The sequence below is a fragment of the Haliotis rubra genome, unplaced genomic scaffold (genome assembly GCF_003918875.1).
Source record: "Haliotis rubra isolate DU_JTF1 unplaced genomic scaffold, ASM391887v1 Scf461, whole genome shotgun sequence".
Taxonomy (NCBI): Eukaryota; Metazoa; Mollusca; class Gastropoda; order Lepetellida; family Haliotidae; genus Haliotis; species Haliotis rubra.
This window is the reverse complement of record NW_025767148.1, coordinates 538931-566622: the sequence shown is the minus strand read 5'-3', so window position 1 is coordinate 566622 and position 27692 is coordinate 538931. Positions and strand designations below refer to the sequence as shown.

At 40.8% G+C, this 27692-nt stretch overlaps 1 protein-coding gene across 1 annotated transcript; it reads right to left on the bottom strand.

The window, feature by feature from the left end:
• On the bottom strand, positions 1 to 27366 carry LOC124290321 (nucleolar protein dao-5-like). Its single transcript, XM_046727030.1, has 13 exons — positions 27336 to 27366; positions 26309 to 26455; positions 22065 to 23003; positions 12824 to 12886; positions 11448 to 11601; positions 10065 to 10222; positions 9192 to 9257; positions 8919 to 9155; positions 6760 to 7549; positions 5577 to 5727; positions 3737 to 3830; positions 2055 to 2132; positions 1 to 1421 (listed from the first exon to the last, which is right to left on the bottom strand). Exons 2-13 carry the CDS (start codon positions 26411 to 26413, stop codon positions 1329 to 1331), a joined length of 2928 nt encoding a protein of 975 aa, XP_046582986.1. The 5' UTR covers positions 26414 to 26455; positions 27336 to 27366; the 3' UTR covers positions 1 to 1328.
• Positions 27367 to 27692: the final 326 nt, after the last annotated feature.

The window sequence follows — 27692 nt, the reverse complement described above, 5'->3', positions numbered from 1 at the left end:
TATGTTACACAACCAAAGGATGCCAATATTTACGAGAATATGAACAGCAACTCAACTGGTCACTAACCACAGTGTCTGTATATTACAGGTTCATTAAATGAACAATGAAAATGTCACGTAAATGAATTCACTGGATTCTGAATTAACACCAGAAATTCCACAACCATTAATTGATTCCGATTTGAGCTCAACTTGAGCTTGTGGAGCCACAAGTACCATGTGACCTTGGCATTTTGAACTTTGCAATATCACCTTGACCTTTCTTCACGTGACCTATTTTCCAATGCAACATACAGGCTTTCAATGTGACCTTGACTTTATCCGACTTGCTGAAATTAGTGCATTTTCGTTTTGTCTTTTAAGGATATTTTCATAAAACGTTGTTTGGTCTTGTCTTCTTCAGTGCCTGGAAATATTCACATGATAGCAAATATCAGATGGTTGTTGATGACCAGGTGAGCTAATACATACAGTATCAGGTGAACTAATAAAAGTACTTGATTTCAAACCAAGTGCCTGTTGCATCTAAATTGGAAAAACAATCATTAATTGGTTCAAAATTGGGATTTTTTCAAACAATTCTTAAATTCTAAAATTCAGAGGTATTTTAACATTGTGGATGGAGAGTTTATTCAATGCAATATTGGATAATGTAACACTAAGCTTGAAACCTCTTCCTATTCAATGGTCCAATCATCTGATATTAACAGAATTTGGAAATCTGTAATTTGTCACTGTCATTAAATTTAGACCAAATTGTCTCATGACAAACTGAGATAATATCTTGTAGGTAAATCAGTCACAGGTATTTAAGACACAGGAGACAGAAACTCTGTATGTTGCGTTGCCAGGGAAACCACATGGACACCACAAACACTGGGCCCTGCTGCACAAAGCTATCTTAATGCTAAGGCGATCACAACTTCTATACTTCAGCATAGGCTTCAGATAGTTCTAGTAATAAGATGGCTTTGTGGAATTGGGCCCAGGGTGCTGCTATTCAAAACAACCTCAGCGCTAAGGTTGTCGCAAGTCTATGTTAAGGTACAGGAATTCTGATCACCTTAGCGTTAGGATGGCTTTGTACAACAACACCCTTGCCTTGCAATTGTTGAGTCTCCGACATTGACATTACTCCAGAATTAACAAGACTTAATCAACAACAATTTGAGCACCATTAACACATAAGATTGCTTAAGAGTTGTGAATAACACAGAGGAATGATCAGAGATCACTACAGAGGGATTAGTCCCTCTCTTGTTGGGGGGTAGTCCCTCCCCTGGGCGCCCCTGCCCTAGGGGTGGGGCTGTCCGGCTGAATGCTTCACATTAGGAGCTGCTGAGCAGAAAGGATGAAGAAGTATATATAAGACTTGCTGTCTGAAGATTCTTGGGATCACTTCTGTCCAATGAGTCCAGATTCTGAAAATGAAAATCAGCGGAATTGGAAAACATATCACCGATGATAAGCTCCTGGAGGAAGTGAGTGAGTGAGTGAGTGAGTTTAGCTTTACGCCGCACTCAGCAATATCCCAGCTATATGGCGGCAGTCTGTAAATAATCGAGTCTGGACCAGACAATCCAGTGATCAACAGCATAAGCATCGCTCTGCGCAATTGGGAACCGATGACATGTGTCAATCAAGTCAGCGAAACTGACCACCCGATCCCGTTAGTCGCTTTTACGACAAGCATAGTCGCCTTTTATGGCAAGCACATGGGTTGCTGAAGACCTATTCTACCCCGGATCTTCACGGGTCTCCTGGAGGAAGTAGTTGCATGAGAGGTGAATAGTATCTAACACAAACTGAGCACATACTGCAGGAGCAACGTGTCAGTGACGTGAACTAAATCAGGGTTTGTACAGATTTTTAGCGATCAAATGTAACGCAATTTTAGTGGCCTTTTACAGCCCAATCAACAAGGTTAAGGTGAGTGAATCTATTGTTATGCCGCACTCAGCAATATTCCAGTTATATGATATTGCAGAGTGGGACATTAAACACCAACCAACAACCCAACCAATCACGCACAGACAAGTGATAGTTGTACTCACTGACAAGCCTTGCTCTGCGTTGTTCTGCCTGCATGGCCCACTCCGGCTGCTTGCTGTCTGGGCTAGCCTTCGCATCTCCTGCACAACACATGTAGATTCTTGTTAGGATTTACGGGGTTTTACACAACACAAATGTGCGTCCAGTACGCACAAATGTAGAGAATGGACGCAGATAAAAACTCCACTGCATCCAGAGGTATGATAATATCATTCACTGTACCCACAACACGTCTATGATTTTGCTTAGAGTTTGGTTGTTTCTTTCAGAGCAGTTACGTCTAAGATCACCTGATAGTTCCTGTAGGAGGATAACAATTATAGATCCATATGAAGTAGAACAGGAGAGTGAGACTGCCTGTCTCTGGCCAAGTGCATGGCTGTGTGTCTGACTAGCCTTGAGTGATTGAGTGAGTGATTGAGTGAGTGATTGAGTGATTGTGCCTGCCAGTTTAACCTAGTGGTTGTATGTCTGACTGAGTTGTCTTTTGCCTGTTAGAGTGCATGTGATTGTGAGACATAATGTCGAGGCAAAGCGAAATGTAATGTACATTTTTGTTGCAGACTACATTGCTAACATGAATTAGGGAAGCCCCACAGTCTTAGATGACAGGTCAAAAGCAAACATTGTTAGGGACCGTTCATAATTTATGGCAAGGGGGGGTGATGATGATCTTTATGGAGAAGCATGTACAATGTGAATGACCCCACCCCTAAAATTTATGTACAAAGTAAGTGGCCCCCCTGCATGTCATGTAAAAAATCAATGACCCCCCCTTCCCCTTCCAATATTTTTTAAGCATAATTTTTAAATATTTTTATATACAAATATTTTTCATATTTGCAAGATACAATTCTCGCATTTTCCTGTGCTGACAGTGACACATATTGACAGTAAATATATACAGTGCTGCAGCCAGGGATTTGCTTGGAAGGGGCCAGTTAGCCCCTACCTTTAGAAAATGTGGGCCAATAACCAAAAGTGACAAATCTGTAATCCTTCTCTCTGACATTCCGACAGCCAAAAAGATTCGATGATAAACTCTGTACATCAAGTTGAGCTGCGTACAGCAAAACAAGCTCCTTACAGCGATTCATATTACAGTTTTGTATACAAATAGACGTACTAGCAATGTGCAGATCTTAGGAAGCATTGTTTTGAATTCCGGAAGTTTCAAAATTTTGATTTTGTTTTCGAATGTTTGACATTGCTTTCAATGAAAATAGTCGTATTTTGAAATTAATTATGCGCCCGATATATAAAAATGTGTTATAAATAATAAATTTGTGCCATTGTTGGTGCAGACATTTATAAATAAAGCGCCAAGGTAAGTACAATTAGAGACAATCACGCAATTACACAGTCTGGCTGCAGCACTGTATATGGTAATTACCCACAGGATACAATTTCATTATTTTTCACTACCAGCACTTGGTGCAACCAAATGGAATAATCAGTTTGCACCATCAATATATTGGGTGCACCATCAAAATATTAGTTGCACCATGATATCAACAATTGTACCGTTGTCACTGACGACAGACTATTCCTTATCACCACAGTGAAAGAAACATTTATGTCTCCAGAACTGCTCACAGTACCATGTCTAGAGGATTTTGTGGACAGATGGTTGCTATTTAACCGGCACTACTGACCGGTGAGCGGGAACAGTGAAATGTCTGACCTGCAGGTGATGCCACGGACCTCCTCTTCTTCTGTGACAGCTGAGACCGCCAGTTAGCCGCCACATCTTGTGTGTCAGACTTTGTCGGAGTGCTCTACAACAAACAACGCCATGTCAAGACATTTGTCTTGTTGCATCAAACTAACAAAGCAGACAACTTTAATGATAACAACCTCTTGCTTATTGCTTATTTCAATTCGTTGTGTAGATTCTAACACTGTTATCAAGCTAAAAGTGAAACATCGCTCTGTGAAATAACAAGAAGTTGTCATCCATCAATGCATCAAACCAGTTCCAAACTTCAGGTGATGAACACTTATGGAAAATTATACAGTCAGGCCGCGTTAGTCCGGACTACGATAATCAGATTTCCGCGATATCCGAATGGTAGCTAGCTGTAACCACTGTAATTGGCGATTTCTTTAAACCCGAGTGAGTTTTGATTGAAACTGTAATAAAGTCAATTCTACCATGACTTCAGTAAATACTGGATTGTGATTGGTTAATCAAAGTCATTCAGAGGTATATAATCACGTTATATACCTCTGATTTTCCAACACAGTATGTATTTTGCAAAATCTTAATAACGCGGTTATAGAATGGAGATAAGCGTGAGATTGTGTTGGAAAATCAGAGGTATATAACGAAATTATAATAGCTCTAAAAAAAATATTTAAAACCTCACGCTACGCGTTCGGTATTAAATCAAATTTAGAGCTATTATAATTTCGTCATATACCTCTGATTTTCCAACACAGTATGTTTATCTCCTAATTGATACATGTACATGTATACGTTTTTATGTTCTTGTCTCGGTATGTCAAAGGGAAGTAACTCTACTGTAGTGGTGTACATAATGGTTTGTTTCAGTAGTCCATACGTTTCACTATCCGAACACATTTTATGAAAAACGGAAGCGTTCGGATTAACGCGGCCTGACTGTATTCTCAGATCTTTAAGAATTTTGTATAAGTAAAAATTTATTAATATTTTAAGGAAGATTATGCCAGACAAATTTCACTGATGAAGTGCATTTCAAGTTAGTTGCTCGGACATAAGTTCGTTTGCTTCTTTGTTTAAAACCGAACTCCGCAACATCCCAACCGGGTTGGAATTGGTCTTCAACAACCGATGTCATCATAAGAGGCATGGTCTGGCTCTCTGACTTGGTTGACACATGTCATCGTATCCCAATTGCGTAGATCCATGCTCATGATGTCAATCACTGGATTGTCTGGTCCAGACTTGAATACTTACAGACCGCCACCATACAGCTGGAATATTGCTGAATGCAGCTTTAAACCACAAACAAACAAAACTTAACAGTATTCAAAGATATATCACGGCATGTAAACATAATTTTGAAGGAAAGCTTGAAGTGAAGCAGTTCTCGGACATTTACCCCTTGGTCGAAAGCAAACACGAGCAGAGGCATGGTGCTGAGAAAAATCATGCCCAAATCATGACAAGCCTAGAATATGATATCCTATAAAACATGATGGTGTCAGACTGTCCATATATGGATGACTGACTAGCAAGGGTTGAACATGAAACCATTCTGACAGCTGGAGTTTTTAACAATTTTGTTTGTTTGTTTTTACGCGCACTCAGCAATATTCCAGCTATATGGAGGTGGTCTGTAAATAATCATGTCTGGATCAGACAATCCAGTGATCAACATCATGAGCATCAGTTGTCACAATTGGGATACAATGACATGATCCCGTTAGTCATCTCTTAAAACAAGAATGGGTTGCTGAAGACCAATTCTAACACGGATCTTCACAGGTATTTTTATAAGATAATGACAGTTAACCTGCTAAGTTGATGAGAAACTTACAGTGCCTGGATCCTCTTTCTTCTTCTTCCTCCTCTCGGCCAGGTCCCGTTTCCACGCGGCAGGTCTTCAGTAGTCGTGTTGGTGTCTCGTACACCGAGGGGAGACTTGCTCACAGATGCATCACCGCGTCCGTTAACACTACTGGGCTTGGCTAAGATATACAACAAAGTCAGATTAAAAATCAAGTTTTAAAGATATCTTCATTCCTAACAAAATCATCAACACATGGCTAATTATAACATGTAAACATGGAGAAAAATATTAAATTGAAATACACAAAGAATATGTGCATCGTCACAAAACTGTTGGAATTTTCAAATTCATGGTCTCACATTTTGTCATTGGTTCTTAGTAATGGAGGCAAGCAGAAGTTGCATGATTTGTTGAAATTTGATGCTGACAGTAACTGTATTGTGAAAATGTTATTGTCACGAGATAACATGTCTTCTAGACAAGGATAAAGTGAGCAAGTGGCTTAATGTTGCTTTGAACAGTATTCCAGTACAGTAGAATACTTTTATACTGACTGACTGAGTTTGGTTTTATGCCGCTTTTAGCAATATTCCAGCAACATCACGGCGGGGGACACCAGAAATGGGCTTCACACGTTGTACCCATGAGAATACTTTTATAACGAACACGGATATAATGAACTGACGGCTCTAGCGAACTGTTTCAAAAGTCCCGAATAAACCTTATATTATCATATAAAAAAGTGAATAGCGAACTACGGATATAACGAAGTAACTTCAGTGGTCCCTTGGAGTTCGTTATAAAGGTATTTTACTGTAATATCACAACATGTCAGCTTAATGTTGAAGAAACACCCAAAGTGATGTAAGTTTGAAAAGTTTACAACTTTGGTAAAACCTTCGAGCAACAGTAAGATGCTGACAAACCTACAAACATCATCAGGATTAGAACCCATGATCATAGATGCCCAAGGGAGGCAACTCTACACCTAAGACAACCATGTCGCTAACCTGGATAAAGATTTTAAAGTATTCAAAAGAGGAGTGATTCTAACTTCGATCTTTTTAAGCCACAATTTGATACAGGTGCTAAAATAAAAGGAAGCATTTGTTTAATGAATACAGAAGCCAAAATCCATCAGTCGACTCTGTTTCCACTGATTCTAAAATTTCTATAAAGCCAGGCAAAGACAAAACAAAAAGTAGTTCACCTTCAGTCTTGGGTTTGGGCCTGTCCACCAGTGGCTTAAGGCTTGGCTGAGGTCGGTCCTCCCTAGGGACCCGAGGAGTAGTTGTGCGGACACTAGTACTGGCCTTCGGACTGACCGCTATCTCAACCCTGGTTGTGCTTGCCTTAGCCTCGGATGTCTTTACAGGAGTGCGTTCTGCCAAGCCCTTAGACGGGGTGGAGTCAGCGCTGCTGGTGTCACTGACTCCCGATGAAGTCTTCCGTAACTTCATCCCAGTTAGCCAGGCAGGCTGATCCTTCTTCTCTTCTTTCTTTTCTTCTTCTTTGTTCTTCCCTGGCGACACTCTCCTCAGGGAGTTCTTCCTCTCAGACAGCTCCCCGTGAATCACATTATTCTCCACCGTGGGGCTGGTGACCTTCGTCTCGATGCTGCTGCTTCGCGTAGACCGGAGGTTGACCTTCTCCAAGGTCATAGACGATGTCTTGTTACTGGTACTCTCCTGAGGCACGGCAGGCTTTAGCACAGTGGGAAACACACTGCCCTTACCAGTCTCCTGAGAGATGGAAGAGGAACCTTTCTTGGTCTCTCCAGGCTGGGCCTCCTTCAGCCGAGACCTTGTGGTTTTGAGATCGGAAGGTGGGGAAAGTTTAGGCCTGGGGCTGAGTTGTGGTTTCCTCAATTTGATGACTGGCTTCTGTTTGTCCTCCGTTGAGTCAAGGTCACTGACAGAGGGAGCACCATTTGTTTGGTCATGGACAGATTCAGCTGAAGAGGAGGGCTGACCTCGCTTGTTCCCAATACCCTTTAACAGCTGAAGGAAAACACGACAAACATTGGTTTCAAAATGGCTCATTGTAAGTTGGGGTTCGAGTTGTTGGGTTCAAGTTGTTGGGTAAGTGATTGAGTGGTTGAGTGAGTGGTTGAGTGAGAGGTTGAGTGAGTGGTTGAGTGAGTGGTTGAGTGAGTGGTTGTGTGATTGAGTGGTTGAGTGAGTGGGTTAGTGAGCGGTTGAACGAGTGAGAGGTTTAGTGAGGAGTGAGTAAGTGGTTGAGTAAGTGAGAGGTTGTTGAGTGAGAGGTTGAGGTTGAGTGGTTGAGTGGTTGAGAGTGAGAGGTTGAGTGAGAGGTTGAGTGAGAGTTGAGTGAGAAGTTGAGTGAGTGGTTGAGTGAGTGGGTGAGTGAGAGAGGTTGAGTGAGAGGTTGAGTGAGAGGTTGAGTGAGTGGTTGAGTGAGTGGTCGACCAAGTGGTTTAGTGAGTGAGTGGTTGAGTCAGTGGTCGAGTGAGTGGTCGAATGAGTGGTCGATTGAGTGAGTGGTTGAGTGAGTGGTTGAGTGAGTGGTCGAGTGAGTGGTTTAGTGAGTGAGTGAGTGAGTGGTTGAGTGGTGAGTGAGGTTGTGTGATTGAGTGGTTGAGTGAGTGGTTAGTGAGTGGTTTAGTGAGTGAGTGAGTGAGAGAGTGATTGAGTGAGTTGAGTGAGAGGTTGTGTGATTAAGTGGTTGAGTGAGTTAAGTGGTTGAGTGGTTGTGTGTGAGTGGTTGAGTGGTGAAGTGAATGGTTGAGCAAGTGGTTGAGTGAGTGGTTGAGTAAGTGGTTGAGTGAGTGGTTGAGTGAGAGTGGTTGAGTGAGAGGTTCAGTGACTGAGTGAATGGTTGAGAGAGTGGTTGAGTGAGTGGTGAGTGAGTGAGTGGTTGAGTGAGTGAGTGGTTGAGTGAGAGGTTCAGTGACTGAGTGAATGGTTGAGCGAGTGGTTGAGTGAGGGGATGAATGAGTGGTTGAGTGGTTGAGTGAGAGGTTGAGTGAGAGGTTGAGCAGTTGAGTGAGTGAGTGGTTGAGTGAGTGAGGGAAGGAGGGTGGTGGATTTTAGACCACAGAAAGCAATATTCCAACAATATCATGGCAGGGGATACCAAAAGACGGCTTCACACACTGCACAAAACGATCTAGCAGCACCAAGTGATAATTTTAAGAAGAGAAAGTGCAATACTGCCATGATCTTTAAACAGCATTAACACCTATGAGAAATCAGCCAGAACTGCTGGGTGATTTGAAAATGAACATATGTACCAATAACATGTCAGCAAATTGAGTTTGGTTAAATTTTACCATATACATGAAATTGATCAAAAGATGTCCCAAGGATGTCTCAACAAATGAGCTTTTTAATAGGCTTAAAACAGTACCTGAGACTGAGCCAACATATCAGGTCCAAGCACCAGCCTTCCACCAACAGGGCCCTTCTTCCCGACTGGCTCTTCTTTCTCTGGGCTAGCACTGGAGGTAGCAACCTCCTCAATCTTCTCCTTTAGCTCTGGCTTGGGCTTATCCTCGACCTTCTCTTTTGCCTTCTCAGCTTTCTCTTCTGGCTTCTCCAAGGGCTTCTCCACAGGCTTCTCAGGGGGAAGCTGTTCCTGCTTGGTCTCAGCCTTGACCTCAGAGGAAGCCCTAGCTGTAGCCCCTGTGTCAACCTTGTCAACCTTGGCTGATGGTTGACCTCTCTTGCTGCCGATGCCCTTCAGCAGCTGTAGTACAAATATGGGATATGACATATTGGGATATGTGTCAACCAAGTCAGCAAGCCTGCATCATGGTTTGCTGAAGACCGATTCTAACCCAGATCTTCACAGGTAAACAGAGGAAGTACATCATGGCAGTGTGAGAAATAGTTTCCAAATTTTTCTAGCCAGACGAGCTAGCGATGCCTAAAAGTTACTAGCCCACAAAATTATTCACTGTTTCATCATTAAGCTGCTAATATGATGAACATTTTTATCAGGCCATAATCTTGCATGATTTAAAAGTGTATTATAACTTAAGAAGTTGGAGCGAATGATATACATGTATTTACAAAATGACCCCATGAAAATTCACTAGCCATTCGGGCCAGTGACCGTGGAGATTTACTGGCCCGACTGGATTTTTACTAGCCACGGGCAAGTGGGCCAGTGGCTATTTTGAACACTGCATCATGGTATACACTTTATAAGCAATCATGTCTAGACACACCGGCATCAATTTTATCAAAATATATAGTCAAAATTAACATACGTCTGCTTTCGAAAACAAATAAAAGTCAGGAATGACTAGCTTGAAATCTTTATAGATCATCACCTTTATACAGGTCAATGGCAACTGCAGCAGATCACTAAATGATTTTGTAAAGGTCCATATACAGTTTCAATCTGTGCTGTGTCAGTAAAAGTTAGGAAGCACTAATCTCAAGCCTTTGTAGATTATCATCTTTATACAGTCGTAACAGGTCAATGACAGCTCTAGCAGATCACTAAATGATTTTGTAAACTTCCAAGTGTAAGTAACGCTGTTGTTACCTGAGCCTGAGCCAGGACATCGGGCCCCAGAAGCAGCTTCCCACCAGGCACGGGGCACTTCTTGACAACTTCAGGCTTCTTGTCCTCGTCCTTGGCAGCACTGGACTCAGGTTCTTCCTCTGGCTTGGTCTGATCTTCCATCTCATCCTTGTCTGCATCTATAAAAACATTTCAATTCTGAAATCCTGGCATGATTTATAACAAAAACAAAAAAGCTGGAATCAATTCGTGCCCGCAGTTCACATCATGCTTGCCAGCGTCAACAAAGATAGCAGCCGCAGCCGCGAAGGTTTGTTCGCGGTGCGACTCAGATTTTGGGGGAAATCATACAGACAAATTGACAGGTCTGAACTTTAAAAAAATTATATGCAAGAACTCCTTCTACCTCTTTCAGAGTACCTCTGCATCAATTGTGGTGCCACGTTTAATCGGTTAGATAATTTAAGAAGAGAAAGCGAGTTGCGATTGGTACGCTCAAAAAGCCAGTCAAGGGAAGCAATAAAATCATTGGGCCGAGCTGTAGATGCATCCAGGGTATAGTGGAGATTTATTGTAATGTATACCCTGGAGATCATGAGGATAGTGATATGCATGGTGCTTGATATAGAAGTACACTAGTCGGGGCATGGCTCGTCATGGATCACTGAACATTCAACAGCTCATGAAAAAGGTTCAACTTTTGAATTTGACTAATACGTACAGAGACTTTCAATACTTTCTACTAATGATGAAGGCACATGACAACGGCAACACAAGTAAGGACTTGACGAAGTAAGTCCTCTGACTTGTAGATTAGGTAGGTAAGTCCTCTTATAACCTACCTGCAATTATGGATCTGACACAAGGGAGTCCTCCGACTGCTGTATAAAGTCCTCTGACAGCTGGACTGAGTAAGTCCTCTGACAATCTACCTGTACTTGTAGCGCTGACAATAAGACTGCCACCTGACTGCTAGATGAAGTAAGTCCTATCACAACCAACCTGCACTTGTGGATCTGACTGCTGGTCTAAGTAAGTCCTCTGACCCCCTACCCGTACTTGTAGGGCTGACAATACAACCGTCCTCTGACTGATAGACTAAGTAAGTCCTCTGACCCCCATACCTGTAGAGCTGGCAATACAACCGTCCTCTGACTGTTAAACTAAGTAAGTCCTCTGACTGTTAGACTAAGTAAGCCCTCTGACAACCTACCTGTACTTGTAGAGCTGACAATACGACCGTCCTCTGACTGTTAGACTAAGTAAGCCCTCTGACAACCTACCTTCACTTGTAGCGCCACCTGTTTGACTAAGTAAGCCCTCTGACAACCTACCTTCACTTGTAGCGCTGACAATGCGACTGTCCTCCGACTGTTAGATGAATTAAGTCCTCTGACAACTTACCTGCACTTGTGGGGCTGACGCTGAGACCGTCCTCCGTCTGCTGAAATACTCGTCTCATACTGCTGCGAGTGGGCTTCTTCCTCCGTGCCAGAGAGCTCCGTTTCCGTAGCGATGTCTTGCTTCTGTTCATGTTAGGATCCAGTAATGATGTATCCTGAGTGGAGGAAGCATAATCATTACAATCAAGAACAAGGACTGTCATTCATGCCACAGAATACTGGACAAATTCATTCAGACAGAGATCATAAAAAACATTTCAAGGGAAGTCTGAGTGTCTTAAAGTTCAACTTCAGCAAAATTTCAGCCATATTGTGAAGACAGTGAGTGAGTATGGTTTTATGCCACTTTTAGCAATATTACAGCAATATATACATCAAGTGTATTACACATTGTACACATGTGGGGAATCGAACCCAGGTCTTCGGAGCGATGAGCGAACACATTAACCACTAGGCTAGCCCAGCATCACCTTGCGACGAGAATATATACAACAAATAAATTGACTAGCACTGACTACAGTCTGTTTGAGACAAAATGATACCGATGAATTGCAATCTAACACAAAAACAAATAAAGAATCAAACCAACGCGGACTGCAATAAAAACATATATACTTTTAACAGTTCTTATTTTTATATTCCATTGGTATTTTATTCGCATTTTAACATTGCATTGAATACAAATCAGTTATTGGATTCTCATCAGGATAGCTGAACACCTGTACACAACAGTACAACAGTACAAAATGGTTCATTCTGATTTGTTTCACACACTTTGTATTGTTTCACAAACTGAAATCATTACTTGTACAAACAATGGGCAAAAACTTGTACAAAACATTCTCAATCAACCGTAGGAAGTCCATTATTCCGAATTATAAAGGACGATGACAGAGATATTGTACATTTGATAAAATCAGTTGTAGAGTAAATAGTCTATTGTGATAAATTGTATGTGGACTTGAATATTTGTTTCTTGTTTACTATTACATGGAAATAAAGCACAATCAGAGTGAGATTCATGATACTGACTGATACTGACATGATACTGACATCAAATAATCATAACAATGTAATAAGTCCAGGAATTTCTTTCAAAATGCCAGTCTGCCCAAACTCCTAGGATTCAAACTATTCAGCCCCGACGGGCCCACCAGGGTTTTACAAAAATGTGGGAGATTCGGTTGGTTGATTTTTTAACACCCCAATATTACCAGACAATCATAATTTGGCACAATTGGGATACGATGACATGTGTCAACCAAGTCAGCAGGGAACGTATTCTATCTCCAAATCCTATTACGGTGTATCTGAATTGACTGAATTGTTCCCACTGCCTGTGATTCATGACAAAAGCATGACAAATGTAAAAATTACCTCAATCACAGAGAAGTCCAACTCGTCTGGTTCTGGGTCTCCAAAATCACTGCTGCTGTTAGGCTGAAAAGTTGACACAATTCTTATGATGATATCACTATATTTTCATCGATATTAGGACAAGTTGTATATAAATATATCAGTTATGTTGGCAATAACCGTCCAGTGTTCATGCCATACATATGAACACCATACATATGTCCAACAACTAATAACAAAAGTATTATTGTGATTATTTGAATATATAACATTCAAAATCATTAAAGGCACAATGTCACACCCCACTTCTCGAAAAATAGATAATGCATTTCTCTCAATAATACTAACTATCAGCCCTCAGGGAAGCTACCATATACATGTAATCTATTTCAAACAAAATTACGGGTTTTGATTACAATAATAAATTAAAAACATTTGATGAATTAATGCAACGTCGGCTATCGCACCCTCCTCCGGACGAACATTAATTCAAGCGAACCCCATCGAGTTATGTCCCTTGGAGCACTCTTTACGAATCCTACGCACAACTTGTCACTGAAAACCAGTTCGTCAAACACCAGCAACACTGTGTGCGACATTGTTCGATGTACGGAACAATGGTTTACATTCCATATGTGGCAAATGTTATCTGTTTGGAAGCTGTAAGCCTCAAACTTTCAATTTTAGATTTCAGGCAAGTCATAAGGGATGATTTTATTGCATCAGCAGGAAGCTAAAGTGAGTGCATATGCCCCTAATACACAATATATTGGCCAAAATATTGTCGACAATGTGTGACATTGTGCCTATAAAGTAAAGTTGTGAGCATATTCCTGTTACGATTCACTAGAATCAAACCGCATCCCTTCATAAGTTAAAGTCAATATTCAGAGGCGGATACAGCTTTTTGAGAAGGAGAAGGGGTGGGGTTTGCACACTATTGAGAAAAGGAGGGGTGCACACTTCATTTTAACCTGAGTTTCAATGGTCATCTAACAAACTTTCAGCACAATAGGGGGGCTGCGCACCCCCGCACCAACCCTCTGGATCCGCCTATGATATTCATGGTCATTACAAATGACAATTTACGAATACTTCTGAGGGAGTTTTCTTACTTAGAACTAGTTTGCTGTTTATCAGAGTGAGATGGGCAAAATGGACTGACTGAATGACTGACTGAGTTTGGTTGTACGCCGCTTTTAGCAATATTCCAGCAATATCACCACTGGGGACACCAGAAATGGGCTTCACTCATTGTACCCATGTGGGGATTCGAACTCGGATCTTCGGCGTGACAAGCCAACGCTTAAACCACTAGACTACCCCAACGCCCCGCAAAATGGAACATATCAAGGCACAGAGTAGCATAATGTGTAATATTTGCCATGCATCTTCTTGGGATTGTCATTAGGTTACAAACAACATTGTTCCAGAAATGCAAAAACATATTGAAATCAATAAAACCGTCAAACTATTTATCTAATTATACACACACAAAACTGATGACAACAGTTCAAAATGAGTGACAATGTACTGCACAATCAGAAGTACAGATAAGCTGTGTATCTGTGTAAATTATGCAAATATTTATGTGAAAACTCAATACCTATTAAGTCTATTGGGTACAAGTACGCTTGAATTTTGGTAAATACTCAATACATTTGATCTTACAAACGTAGACACAAAAATGTAATTTTTATGATAAAATTATTATTTTTATACTTATCCTGACTCATGATTATTATAGAGGTTCTATTTCAGCACATGGACATGGCAACTTGCTGTCATTTCTCATATTTACAGATCAAATAACAAACATGTAATCCAACATTTAAACTTCATTATATTTTTACAATTAATGGAAAATGGCAAATACCCAATTGTGTTTGAGTGAGGTGGGTACAATTTATTTGGTAACTCAAAGAAAAGTTAGGATACCTCATTTAGATGAACACAAGCGAGTACATAACTCAATGACTCAAAAAGTTATCTGCAGCTCTGACCATAACGTAACACAAGCCCCCTCTGTTTTGCTAACACCGTATCTAGAAACAGTAGTCCGTTACAAGAGTGACCAAATTAATTTTTCAGCAATGAGATACAAAAATCAAAAGTAAAATGGACATTTCACTCAAAGACTTCATACTGACCAGCAAAAGGGTGGGTACCAACAGATAACTTATTTTGACATCATTGGGCCCCGGGATTAGTCTGCTTCAACCCCGTGATGACAAATGCTCCATCCACTACACCGTGGAGGAGATCTGTTCACCAGTGGTTGATATTATGAGTGAGTGAGAGAGTGAGTTTGTTCTTACGCTGCTTTTAGCAATACTCCAGCAATATCACGGCAGGGGGCACCACACTGCGCACACTCTGTACCCATGTAGGGAATCGAACAACGCTAGCTACCCTATCAACCGTTGATATTATGAGCACTGTTAGGCTTAATGACATGCCATTGACAAAGTCAATACGTCCACCTACCTCACGCATTTAGTCAACTTCTAACATATTCTAGCCTGGAATCTCTATAGGAAGGATGGTATGGAAGGTTGATGGGGACTTATTCTAACGATCGCCTCCGTGGTGTAGTGGTTAGAGCGTCCGTCCGGAGAGACCGGAAGGTCGCGGGTTCGATCCCCGACCGCATCATAACAAAAGACGTTAAAATATGGTACTTGTTGGTCCCTGCCTGGCGTTCGGCATTAATGGGTACAACAAGGACTGGTCGGCTCGGAGTCAGTGGGGTATTCATGCTTCACTGCGGCATGGTTTCTCAGTGGGCTAGCACTATAAAACCAGCTTCAGTCTGGGCTAGTACAAGCAGCTGCACATACACATGCACGTCGTCATATGAGCGAAATATTCTCAAGCACGACGTTAAACCCAATTTCACCTCACTTATTCTAACCTGGAATGTCTACAGGAAGGATGGTATGGAAGGTTGATGGGGACATATTCTAACCTGGAATCTCTACAGGAAGGTTGGTATGGAAGGTTGATGGGGACATATTCTAACCTGGAATCTCTACAGGAAGGGTGGTATGGAAGGTTGAATGGGGCTTATTCTAACCTGGAATCTCTACAGGAAGGATGGTATGGAAGGTTGATGGGGACCTATTCTAACCTGGAATCTCTACAGGAAGGATGGTATGGAAGGTTGGTGGGGACATATTCTAACCTAGAATCTCTACAGGAAGGGTGGTATGGAAGGTTGATGGGGACTTATTCTAACCTGGAATCTCTACAGGAAAGGTGGTATGGAAGGTTGATGGGGACTTATTCTAACCTGGAATCTCTACAGGAAGGATGGTATGGAAGGTTGATGGGGACATATTCTAACCTAGAATCTCTACAGGAAGGGTGGTATGGAAGGTTGATGGGGACTTATTCTAACCTGGAATCTCTACAGGAAGGATGGTATGGAAGGTTGATGGGGACATATTCTAACCTGGAATCTCTACAGGAAGGATGGTATGGAAGGTTGATGGGGACTTATTCTAACCTGGAATCTCTACAGGAAGGATGGTATGGAAGGTTGATGGGGACGTATTCTAACCTGGAGTCTCTACAGGAAGGATGGTATGGAAGGTTGATGGGGACATATTCTAACCTGGAATCTCTACAGGAAGGATGGTATGGAAGGTTGATGGGGACTTATTCTAACCTGGAATCTCTACAGGAAGGATGGTATGGAAGGTTGATGGGGACTTATAACCTGGAATCTCTAACCTGGAATCTCTACAGGAAGGATGGTATGGAAGGTTGATGGGGACTTATTCTAACCTGGAATCTCTACAGGAAGGATGGTATGGAAGGTTGATGGGGACATATTCTAACCTGGAATCTCTACAGGAAGGATGGTATGGAAGGTTGGTGGGGACATATTCTAACCTGGAATCTCTACAGGAAGGATGGTATGGAAGGTTGATGGGGACATATTCTAACCTGGAATCTCTACAGGAAGGATGGTATGGAAGGTTGGTGGGGACATATTCTAACCTGGAATCTCTACAGGAAGGATGGTATGGAAGGTTGGTGGGGACATATTCTAACCTGGAATCTCTACAGGAAGGATGGTATGGAAGGTTGATGGGGACATATTCTAACCTGGAATCTCTACAGGAAGGATGGTATGGAAGGTTGATGGGGACATATTCTAACCTGGAATCTCTACAGGAAGGATGGTATGGAAGGTTGGTGGGGGGACTTATTCTAACCTGGAATCTCTACAGGAAGGATGGTATGGAAGGATGGTGGGGACATATTCTAACCTGGAATCTCTACAGGAAGGATGGTATGGAAGGTTGATGGGGACTTATTCTAACCTGGAATCTCTACAGGAAGGATGGTATGGAAGGTTGGTGGGGACATATTCTAACCTGGAATCTCTACAGGAAGGATGGTATGGAAGGTTGGTGGGGACATATTCTAACCTGGAATCTCTACAGGAAGGATGGTATGGAAGGTTGGTGAGGGACTTATTCTAACCTGGAATCTCTACAGGAAGGATGGTAAGGAAGGATGGTGGGGACATATTCTAACCTTGAATCTCTACAGGAAGGATGGTATGGAAGGTTGATGGGGACTTATTCTAACCTGGAATCTCTACAGGAAGGATGGTATGGAAGGTTGGTGGGGACTTATTCTAACCTGGAATCTCTACAGGAAGGATGGTATGGAAGGTTGGTGGGGACATATTCTAACCTGGAATCTCTACACCAAGGATGGTATGGAAGGTTGGTGGGGACATATTCTAACCTGGAATCTCTACAGGAAGGATGGTATGGAAGGTTGGTGGGGACATATTCTAACCTGGAATCTCTACAGGAAGGATGGTATGGAAGGTTGGTGGGGACATATTCTAACCTGGAATCTCTACACCAAGGATGGTATGGAAGGTTGGTGGGGACATATTCTAACCTGGAATCTCTACAGGAAGGATGGTATGGAAGGTTGGTGGGGACATAATTCTAACCTGGAATCTCTACAGGAAGGATGGTATGGAAGGTTGGTGGGGACATATTCTAACCTGGAATCTCTACAGGAAGGATGGTATGGAAGGTTGATGGGGACATATTCTAACCTGGAATCTCTACAGGAAGGATGGTATGGAAGGTTGATGGGGACATATTCTAACCTGGAATCTCTACAGGAAGGATGGTATGGAAGGTTGATGGGGACATATTCTAACCTGGAATCTCTACAGGAAGGATGGTATGGAAGGTTGGTGGGGACATATTCTAACCTGGAATCTCTACAGGAAGGATGGTATGGAAGGTTGATGGGGACATATTCTAACCTGGAATCTCTACAGGAAGGATGGTATGGAAGGTTGGTGGGGACATATTCTAACCTGGAATCTCTACAGGAAGGATGGTATGGAAGGTTGGTGGGGACATATTCTAACCTGGAATCTCTACAGGAAGCATTGTATTGGAAGGTTGATGGGGACATATTCTAACCTGGAATCTCCATTTGACTAATATAGCACATGACTATATATGTTGGAGAGGGCTACAGATGAATGTTTGAGTCACTGAGTATTCGGTGACATGTTATTCTTCACTCCAGCTATCAATATTTTTCTTCGGGGTAAAGTTTTATTCTATTGGGTCCTTGGGAGTACTTTTAAACCCTATTCAGATCATAATTCTGCCAAAGTGATCGTGTAAAATGCATTGGTTGATGTGCTGCTGTATCATCATGAGCACGATGATCTGCCATTATGCTTTATTTACTGCAGTTGAATTAGTGTACATTTAGCAGATCTGTAACAAAAAGCATGTATGGGTTTTATATACTTTTTAATAACTATTTGAATGCAAACAACTCCCAGTGATATTGGTAACGGTTAATTAGTTAGTATATTTGACGCAAGTATGCAGCTTATTTAAAATTCTGGTTTCAGTTGTTGAATCAATACAACCGCAGGTGCAGGCTATTGACAGGGATGCAGAAATGAAAAGTGTAAACAAATTTAATGAGAGAATATTTATGAGTAATATATGTAACTTTTCAATTAAGGGGGAAGTAGCAACCGAACGTGTTTCACAATTCAAACATAAACAAATAAAAACATCATCTGGTTAAAAAACTGAAGAGAAATGTTTCCTTTAGAAAATGTTTGGGGACTTATGAAGGAAAGTGTCAATAAGAAAAATCTGACAAATATTGCTGAAATGAAAGAAGAGGTGGTCCGATATTGGGACAGCATGGACCACGACTTTCTAACTTCTTTGATCAGTAGTATGCCCCGCTGCATTGAAGCCTGCATTGCTGCCCATGGTGACTTGACAAAATAGGCCTACCTTTAGAATACAGCACCACAAACTTTAAAAAATCGCCATAATACCCTTTACGTAATGTAATGTGATTTTGTTCGAAAGCACGTTCGAAACAATGCCCTATGACGCCTGCATGGCAACACGGTGGTCTAGCTCAGCCGAAAGTGCGCGTATAAGCTCCCCTCACTGGTGTTTCATCTCTACTCTAGCTATGCCATTGCATGAGCCCAACGATGTTGAGAGTTTCCAGTAGTTGTATACGGGCGGATGCTAATATTTTGCAAGCACCAGTTTGAAATATTTTTCTTTTTCACTAATCACGCTCATATTTATTTGTATTACGGGCTGCTGAGGAGTTATGTTTTGTGTATTTTGTATTTTGTAATTTTTAAATTTACATATATATTTTGTCATTCAGTAATTTGCACCATTACCGGTACATAGAAAAGTGTTTATTAGTATTTTATTTTTCGAGCGGTAATAATGCATTACACTAGACACGTCGTGTTTGTGCAGGTTAGGTCAATGCTTTCTATTTATTAGGATTAATTCAAGTGATTAGGGTTAGGGATAGGACTAGGACTAGGACTAGGACTAGGACTAGGACTAGGACTAGGACTAGGGTTAGGGTTAGGGTTAGGGTTAGGGACCTAATACAATATAGTAGGTACATGTCCGGTGGTTCGGGTCAATGCATTCTATTTATTAGGATTATTACAAGGGGTTAGGGTTAGGGTTTAGGGTTTAGGGTTAGGGACCTAATCCAATATAGTAGGTGCATGTCGGTGTAATCACGTGAGTACCATTTTGTTGTTTTTCCTTTTTGCATTTTAATACTTTTTTCACACAAGCGCGGAAACCAAAAGCGTCGAAAAGTACATTATGAAATGGGTTAATGTAGAAATTTTGGGCTAATGGAAATTGGCCTGGAATTTGCACTCAAGCCTCTTTCACACGCGCAACATAAATTATGTAAAGTAATGATTCGAAGGCTAACTCACCCTCGTGCCGTCACTACACATGCTCATGTCTCCCTCGTTCCTTAGTGCGATCCACATTATCCTAACAGTGTTCCCTACATCACTTTTCTGTCACAAAATCACTGATTTATATAAAAGCGTCATTCATGCATGCACCGTGAAATCTCGTCTGACGCCTGGACGTCAACAACCCTTTTCAGTTTGAGGCATATCGCTCTCATTCCACGCCACACGTTAATTTGTAGATTACGGAATGGGGACGAGTGTGCCAAATGGCATCGGATCCATTCGGCGGTTGTCCGTAGAATAAAATCACGAGACACCATGCAAGTCTACCCGTAGCATTCGTAATTGTCCATGACCTATTCGACTCTTTCCGTTCATTTCGTGGACGTCACAGGAATGACTCGATAAATTTGGACATTGTGCAACAGTGTGGACGAAGCTCAGTCGGTTAGCTGTCAAGCTAACAATCCGAAGGTCAGCGGGTTAGCGTCCGACGGGTTCTCACAAACTGGTTGCTTGTCTTAATGACACGTGACCCACGGCAGAGATCGTCCTCACGAGAAGTTTTGGTGCTGTATTCTAAAGGTGCTCCACAAAATACTAACTGTTCACCTGTCTTTGAATCTGGAGTTATGTTCTGCTAATATTCACATTTAATACATTTATTTTTTTCTGCCGACATGGTGATGGAGATAACAAATGCCTGCATGCAAAACGAGAATATCAGTTTTACATACACAAAAAAAAGCATATGTTCTGCCCATATTTGATGAGGTAAAACATTGATATATTCCATTTGGAAGCTTGATGATGTGTACTTAATCTTGCTTTTCTTCGGCGGTGTGGTCGGCTCCGCCATTTTGCTTCACTTACATACAGGATATGACATGTAAAATTTTACGAAACTTTGTCGTTAATAACACACAAAATACACAATCGAGACCCCAAAACATACTCTAAGCTTCCGAATGCTTTAACCGGTATCAACTAAAAAAAAATGACCGGTGACTTACGAAACTGTACACCATAAAAAAATTCAGAGTCTTTTAAAGACAAATTTGAGAGTGGATTTTGCATTTGAAATCCGAGTAACTCTGCCAAAATATGAGTGGTTGGCATCACTGCTATATGCCTATATTCCTACAGCTTAAAAACACAAGTATATCACAGAACAATGTGTTTGAAAGCAAACAGGGAACACTTGCCATAGATGGAATGTACACAATTGCTCCTCACATCGAAAACTGTTGTTGGTGTTTGTCGAACTGGTTTCAATCACATAGTGGTGCGTAGGATATTTGTAAAGAGCGCTCCAAGGGACATAACTCTATGGGGTTACGCTTGAAATAATGTTGAGAGTCAATTTAATGCAACATTGCATTAATTCATTAGAACTTTTTAATTTAATATTGTCATCTAAATATGTATTGGCGGGGGGGGGAGAGGAATAAATTATATGGTAGCTTCCCTGAGGGCTGATAGTTAGTATTATTGAGAGAAAGAGAAATGCACAGGGTTTTACTGACTGACTGACTGAGTTTGTGGCTTTTAGTGACACCAGAAATAACACATTGTGCCCATGTGTTTATACAGCTTTTGCTAAAGTTTTTTTAGAATACATAGTGGTTCATACATGAATACTGGTAAATGTTTGTTTCTTCTTTTGTTTACCACTGCACGCAGGAATTTTCAAGCTATATGACATCAGTCTGTAAATATTCAAGTCTGGACCAAAGTATCCAATGACTGACATAATGAACATTGATTAATCCTTTTAGAATGTTTATCTGCCAACCATGAAGATCAAGGTTAGAATTGGTCTTCAGCAACCCATGCTTGTCATAACAAGCAACTAACAGGATCAGATGGTCAAGCATGCTGACACAAGTCAACGTGTCCCAACTGCTGCTCATGCTGTTGATCACTGGATAGTCTGGTCTAGACTTGATTATTTACATACTGCTGCCATGAAGTCATGATGCTTACCTTTGCTGGCTCTGTCACAGGTGAGACGTGTATCTCAGCCTTCCCATCCACAGTGTCGGGAGTGTCCTTCGTATCCGTTGACACTGCTGCTGCTGCTGCTGGCTTGCTGGTGGAGAAGAAGTCATCAAGGTCACTGCTTGTCCTGCTGCTTTTACCGTTGGTCATCAAGGCATCATCTGTAAATGAAACAGCTGCAGCCACTTCTGTAGACTTTGTCATCTGAGAAGAACTGCCAAACAGGTCATCAAAATCTGTTTTTGAACTGGGAGTTGTAACAGCAGATTCCTTGAAAATATCAAGTGTGTCGTCGGTTTTGTTCCTGGAAGTATCCGCTATAGACTTCTTTCCATACGAACTCCCAAATAAATCCTCACCGGGATCATCGTCCTTCTTATCTAGCGCCTTCTCTGATTTTTTCAAGTCACTTTTAAACAGTTCGTTAAGGTCGTCGGTATTCTTGCTTGAAAACATACTGTTCGATTTCCCACTTTCAGAATCACCAAACAAATCCACAAGTTGAGATCCATTACTTTTACTTGCTGCCTGGGTCGACTGCTTGGCACTTCCACTTCCAAACAGATCATCCAAAGAAGAATCGGTCCCTGAAACCGTGCTTGACTTTACACTGCCAAACAAATCATCCATGGCACTGCCAGATGAACCACTGGGTTTTGATTCCTCGAATAAATCATCGAAGGTAGATCCATGACTGGATGTACTCTTCTTGGTCTTTTTATCAGAGGGTGCTCCATCGAACAGGTCGTTGAACGTACTGCCGTGAGCTTTGGTGCCACTCTTGCTGCTGGTGCTGGAGAATATGTCGCCAAGGTCGTCTGTGTGGGAAGACTTCATGCTGGAGCTACCACTACCAAATAAATCTGAGTCATTCATGGACTTAAAGTCTTCTGCATCCTTCGACAAAACCATCCAGGATTCAGTCTGAAAAAAAAAGTGGGTGTTAATAGTAAGAGAATGTCACAGTCAGAATACTGCAGTGATATCACAGCAATCGGCAATAATCTAGCATCATATCAGTGATTCATAAATAATCCAGGGATATCTCAGTGATTCATAAATAGTACAGTGATATCACAGTGATTTATATTTTATAAACAATTCAGCGACATCTCTGTTATTCATAAATAGTATAGTGATATCATAGTGATTTATAAACAATTCAGCGATATCTCTGTGATTCATAAATGGTATAGTAATATCACAGTGATGTATAAACAATCCAGCGATATCTCAGTGATTCATAAATAGTGTAATGATATCACAGCAATCGGCAATAATCTAGCATCATATCAGTGATTCATAAATAATCCAGCGATATCTCAGTGATTCATATATAGTATAGTGATATCACAGTGATTAATAAATAATCCAGGGATATCTCAGTGATTCATAAATAGTACAGTGATATCATAGTGATTTATAAACAATCCAGCAATATCTCAGTGATTCATAAATGGTATAGTAATATCACAGTGATTTATAAACAATCCAGCGATATCTCAGTGATTCATAAATAGTACAGTGATATCACAGTGATTTATAAACAATCCAGCAATATCTCAGTGATTCATAAACAGTATAGCGTTATCACAGTGATCAATAAATAATCACATTTCATCACAACAATCAGAGGTAATCCTGTGATATCACAGTGATCTGTGAATAAACCAGTGATATCACATCGATTTCTAAATAATCCAGACATCATAGTGACAGGTAAATAATCCAGTGACATCATAGTGACAGGTAAAAAAATCCAGTGATATCACAGCTATCAGTAATTATCCAGTAACATCACAGAAGTCCAGGTAATCACAGAATGAACATATTCAGAAAACATATTATTCTTGCACAATACAACTTATAGTTCCTTACAAATATTTTTGAAAGGGAAACACATTCAACTAAAAAATTTCAACGTCTATATATGACATCACTGAACCTTACGCAGCTTATACATACACTCCCACTCAGAACCTACTACCACAGTGCAATTACAGATACCACACTATCTAGGCTGAAAGAAAGCCTCATTTTACTTCGAATCCTTGAAATATGCTAATTTCCTGCAACTATTAATCACCATCAGGACTGGATAACAGAAAACAAATTAAGAACCATCTAAATTATTATTTTTAACATTAAAATAATGACAGGGAACTTTCATACTTAATTTTGACGAGAGATAATAGAAGAATATTGAAATGCTGGTGCTAAAATACCATGCATGAAGGCTGTGGAACTCTTCACTATACACAGTCGCTAGGCTTCTGTTCACCCATGGTTTACCTGATTTAGTACCAGGAAGTGCACCTACCTATCTGATTCAATGTCATATATACATGAATATCTCCGTTGTGCTTGCCTATTTATTATACTTACATACACATACAAGTGACCCTTGAGTCACCCACTGCCGTGATGACACTCTTGTTCATGTCAGGACTCATCGCCTCTTAGTACTACGATTGTCTGTTATCACATCGTAGGTTATCAATCAGTTCTGATAACACTGTCCTATTTTCACCAAAGGTTTATCACATACTGATTAAGGAAGAACATTTTATGGACGTCAACTTTTTTCTTTTTTTCTTTAAGTGGCATTTAGAAGCTGGTATGATGAAGAGGAACACTTTTATGGAGAGACAACTTCTTTATTGCAATATATGTGACGTTTGTATCATTTACTTGATGACGGTGTTAGGATCTACACTGGAAAGTCGCTTCTATTGCAAAAAAGAAGTTGAATATATGTAAAAAGTGTTCCCCTTCAACTTCTTATTATAAGGAACATGTTTCAGAGATGAAGGTGTATTAAAGTATATACTCTGAAACATTGTGATCCTCACCATAAAGAAGTTGACACACATAAAATTCTCTTCCTTTTGTGTATCACTTCTAAATGCCATTCAAAGTCCTATATTCACTAAGATGTGATCTCCACATTTCTACTCTCCTTCAAAGCTTGGGACATTACCATTGAAGCTAAATTACCATTCAATACCATATGTAATCCACTGGTCATAAGTCAAAGGCTAGTGATATTCTGTTCGGTCAAGGAAGCTTGGGTAATGCTTACTCTATACAACATTAAAAACAAACTCTACTGAAAAGGATGTTCAGGATTGTAAATTTATATTTTGAATTACTTTACTACACACAAACTGCCTTAGATATACATCTACAGACAAGGAGAGTAGTGTGCACACTCCCATTTTTGAAGCATACTTAACATAAAAACATTCAGCAAATTAGTCAGTGATCCACTGCTCTTAGAGTATAGGTAAAACAATGCTATGTATATCGTATCTGGCGAATGTTTTCACAAAATTACACAATTACTGAACAAATTTTGCAAAATCACAAACTGTACCCCTTCTGTTATAATTAAAGCTGCACTTGCTTTGGTCTTGCTGGTCAACGGTTTGCCGCTTGCATCCACCAAGTACAAGCACTCAACCCACAAAGGTTATCTTTATGTAAGTGAGGTTGCCATACTGCAGATCACATGCCCTATCTGAATATGCTAATATGATTAACCGGTTTGGTCATGTGGTCATGGCAGTGATACTTGGATAAGGAAGTTGTTCAAATCTATAAATTGACTGGATATTTTTATAAGATATATCTATCTCAAGTTTAATAGCTTTGCGCAATTTTGAACAAATTGCCTAATTACTCCATAGAGAGAGAGGAGAGAGAAGGGGGAGAAAGAGAGGTAGGTTTTACGCCACATTTAGCAATATTCCAGCAATACCACAGTGAGTGACACCAAAAATAAGCTTCACACATTGTACCCATGTGGGGAATCAAACCTGGATCTTTGGCTTGACAATTGAATTTAGCAATATTCCAGCAAGTGACACCAAAAATAAGCTTCACACATTGTACCCATGTGGGGAATCAAACCTGGATCTTCGGCTTGACGAGTGAACGCTTTTACCGCGAGGCTACCCCCCTGCCCTAGACCTACATGAGGTGGCTGGGGGTATCTGATGCGGAAAGATTTCCGCCTGTAACCCCCGTATTTTTTTAATCATTATATGACTAAGAATATATGCCTATGTTTTTCATAAACAACCTATACCTAGCCCTAAACACTAACCCTAAAATCTAACCCCAAACCTAACCCTAAACCCTCGAAGTAATCCTAATAAATAGAATACATTTCAAGCGGGGGTTACGGGCGGAACTCTTACCTCTGATGCAAAGCATGCGACACTTACCTTTGGGGGCTGTGATGGAGGTAGTGGTGGTGGCGACTCTACCCCCATGTCGTCCTCCCCCATGTCTAGGAGGTCTTCGAAGGGGTCTCGCACCGGTGTAGACATGTCGATAACTATAAGCCTCCCGTCTTGTAAGTCATGTGCATTCTGTATAAGAAGCTAGTTATTAGTAAAAGAAAAGTTCATTCTTAGTGCATGTTACTTAATTTGGTAACAGATCCATATCTAGGTTGCCATTCAAGAGGTGAGAATATATGTACAGTGTATGTAAACATGTCCAATGAAATGAAGTCTACCCACAATAAAAATAGATTGCTATGGATCTGCTGGAAATGAACAAAGCAAATTCACTGAACTGTGATGTCAACATTAAGTGTCATGGCTAATGTTGACATCATACATAAATTCTAGTTGTAAGATAGCCGAGATTACAAAGAGGCTGAGCTGAGTTTAAGGTGTACATTAAAAACTTGCAAACACTCTCAAAAGATCTACATATCTGATTTTGCATTGTATTCAAATAAAACATCTCACGAACAACTCTCATTGAGATAACAATCCTAATATTTTCGTAATAGATAAGCGATAACTGGTCATATATCATAAGGTTTCACGAGCAAAACAATAACCAGAGATGTCATTGTGATTGCTTGCCAATCTCAGGTGATGGGAGGGGTGAATTTGGCTCCGATCCAAGTCCATGCGAAACGTTATGTCGGTGATAACATCGATCTAAGTCTTTAAACCTTCAAATAGGAAACATGAACACAAACGAAAAACACCTTAGGCTAGGATTTTGACATATCAGCGATGGAATTCGACTAATTCTTCGCCTCCTTTTCAGACTCAGTCCGTCAACAAGCTTTGAAACTCTCAGTCAAGCGATGTCACAAGCGGTGACATCAGGCTTGGACGACTAAAAATATAGTCCGGTCAACTCCGCATATTTACAAGTTTAAAATGGCGTGGTGTGAGACCCTGCGATATATGTAGCTGCTTGTTGTGTAAATTCCCCAAACTAAATTACGTTGGCCGGAGTTGATGTGTTGTCATTTGTCAACGATCGTTGTCTCTTACCTGCAAGCGCTGTGCTACTAGTGTGACGACACGCTCTATATGTGGCGCGCTCAATACGATTATTCACTGTCCCAACAATCTAACAACAAACTGTCTGCTGTAGATGTTTCCGATTGTTTTGTCCTATACCGTGTAGATCATACAGATATCAACATGAGATTTCAATGGTATTATAGGTTTCAAACGACGAAGACATGACTGGGCAAGTTAGAATGCATATGCATCTTGAAATGTGATTGCTGCCCTTTGAGTCAGTATTTGAAAAGGGGTATTATTACATTAGAAGATGTATGCAGCCCAAAGGTTA

Bases quoted from the DNA above. Each gene is read 5' to 3' on its own strand.
- LOC124290321 (XM_046727030.1), bottom strand. From the start codon at position 26,413: ATGTCTACACCGGTGCGAGACCCCTTCGAAGACCTCCTAGACATGGGG. The intron at 23,004-26,308 runs GTAAGTGTCGCA...TTTTTTTTTCAG, and splicing joins CTCCATCACAGCCCCCAAAG to ACTGAATCCTGGATGGTTTT. The intron at 11,602-12,823 runs GTAATTTTTACA...TCCTCCACTCAG, and splicing joins TGGACTTCTCTGTGATTGAG to GATACATCATTACTGGATCC.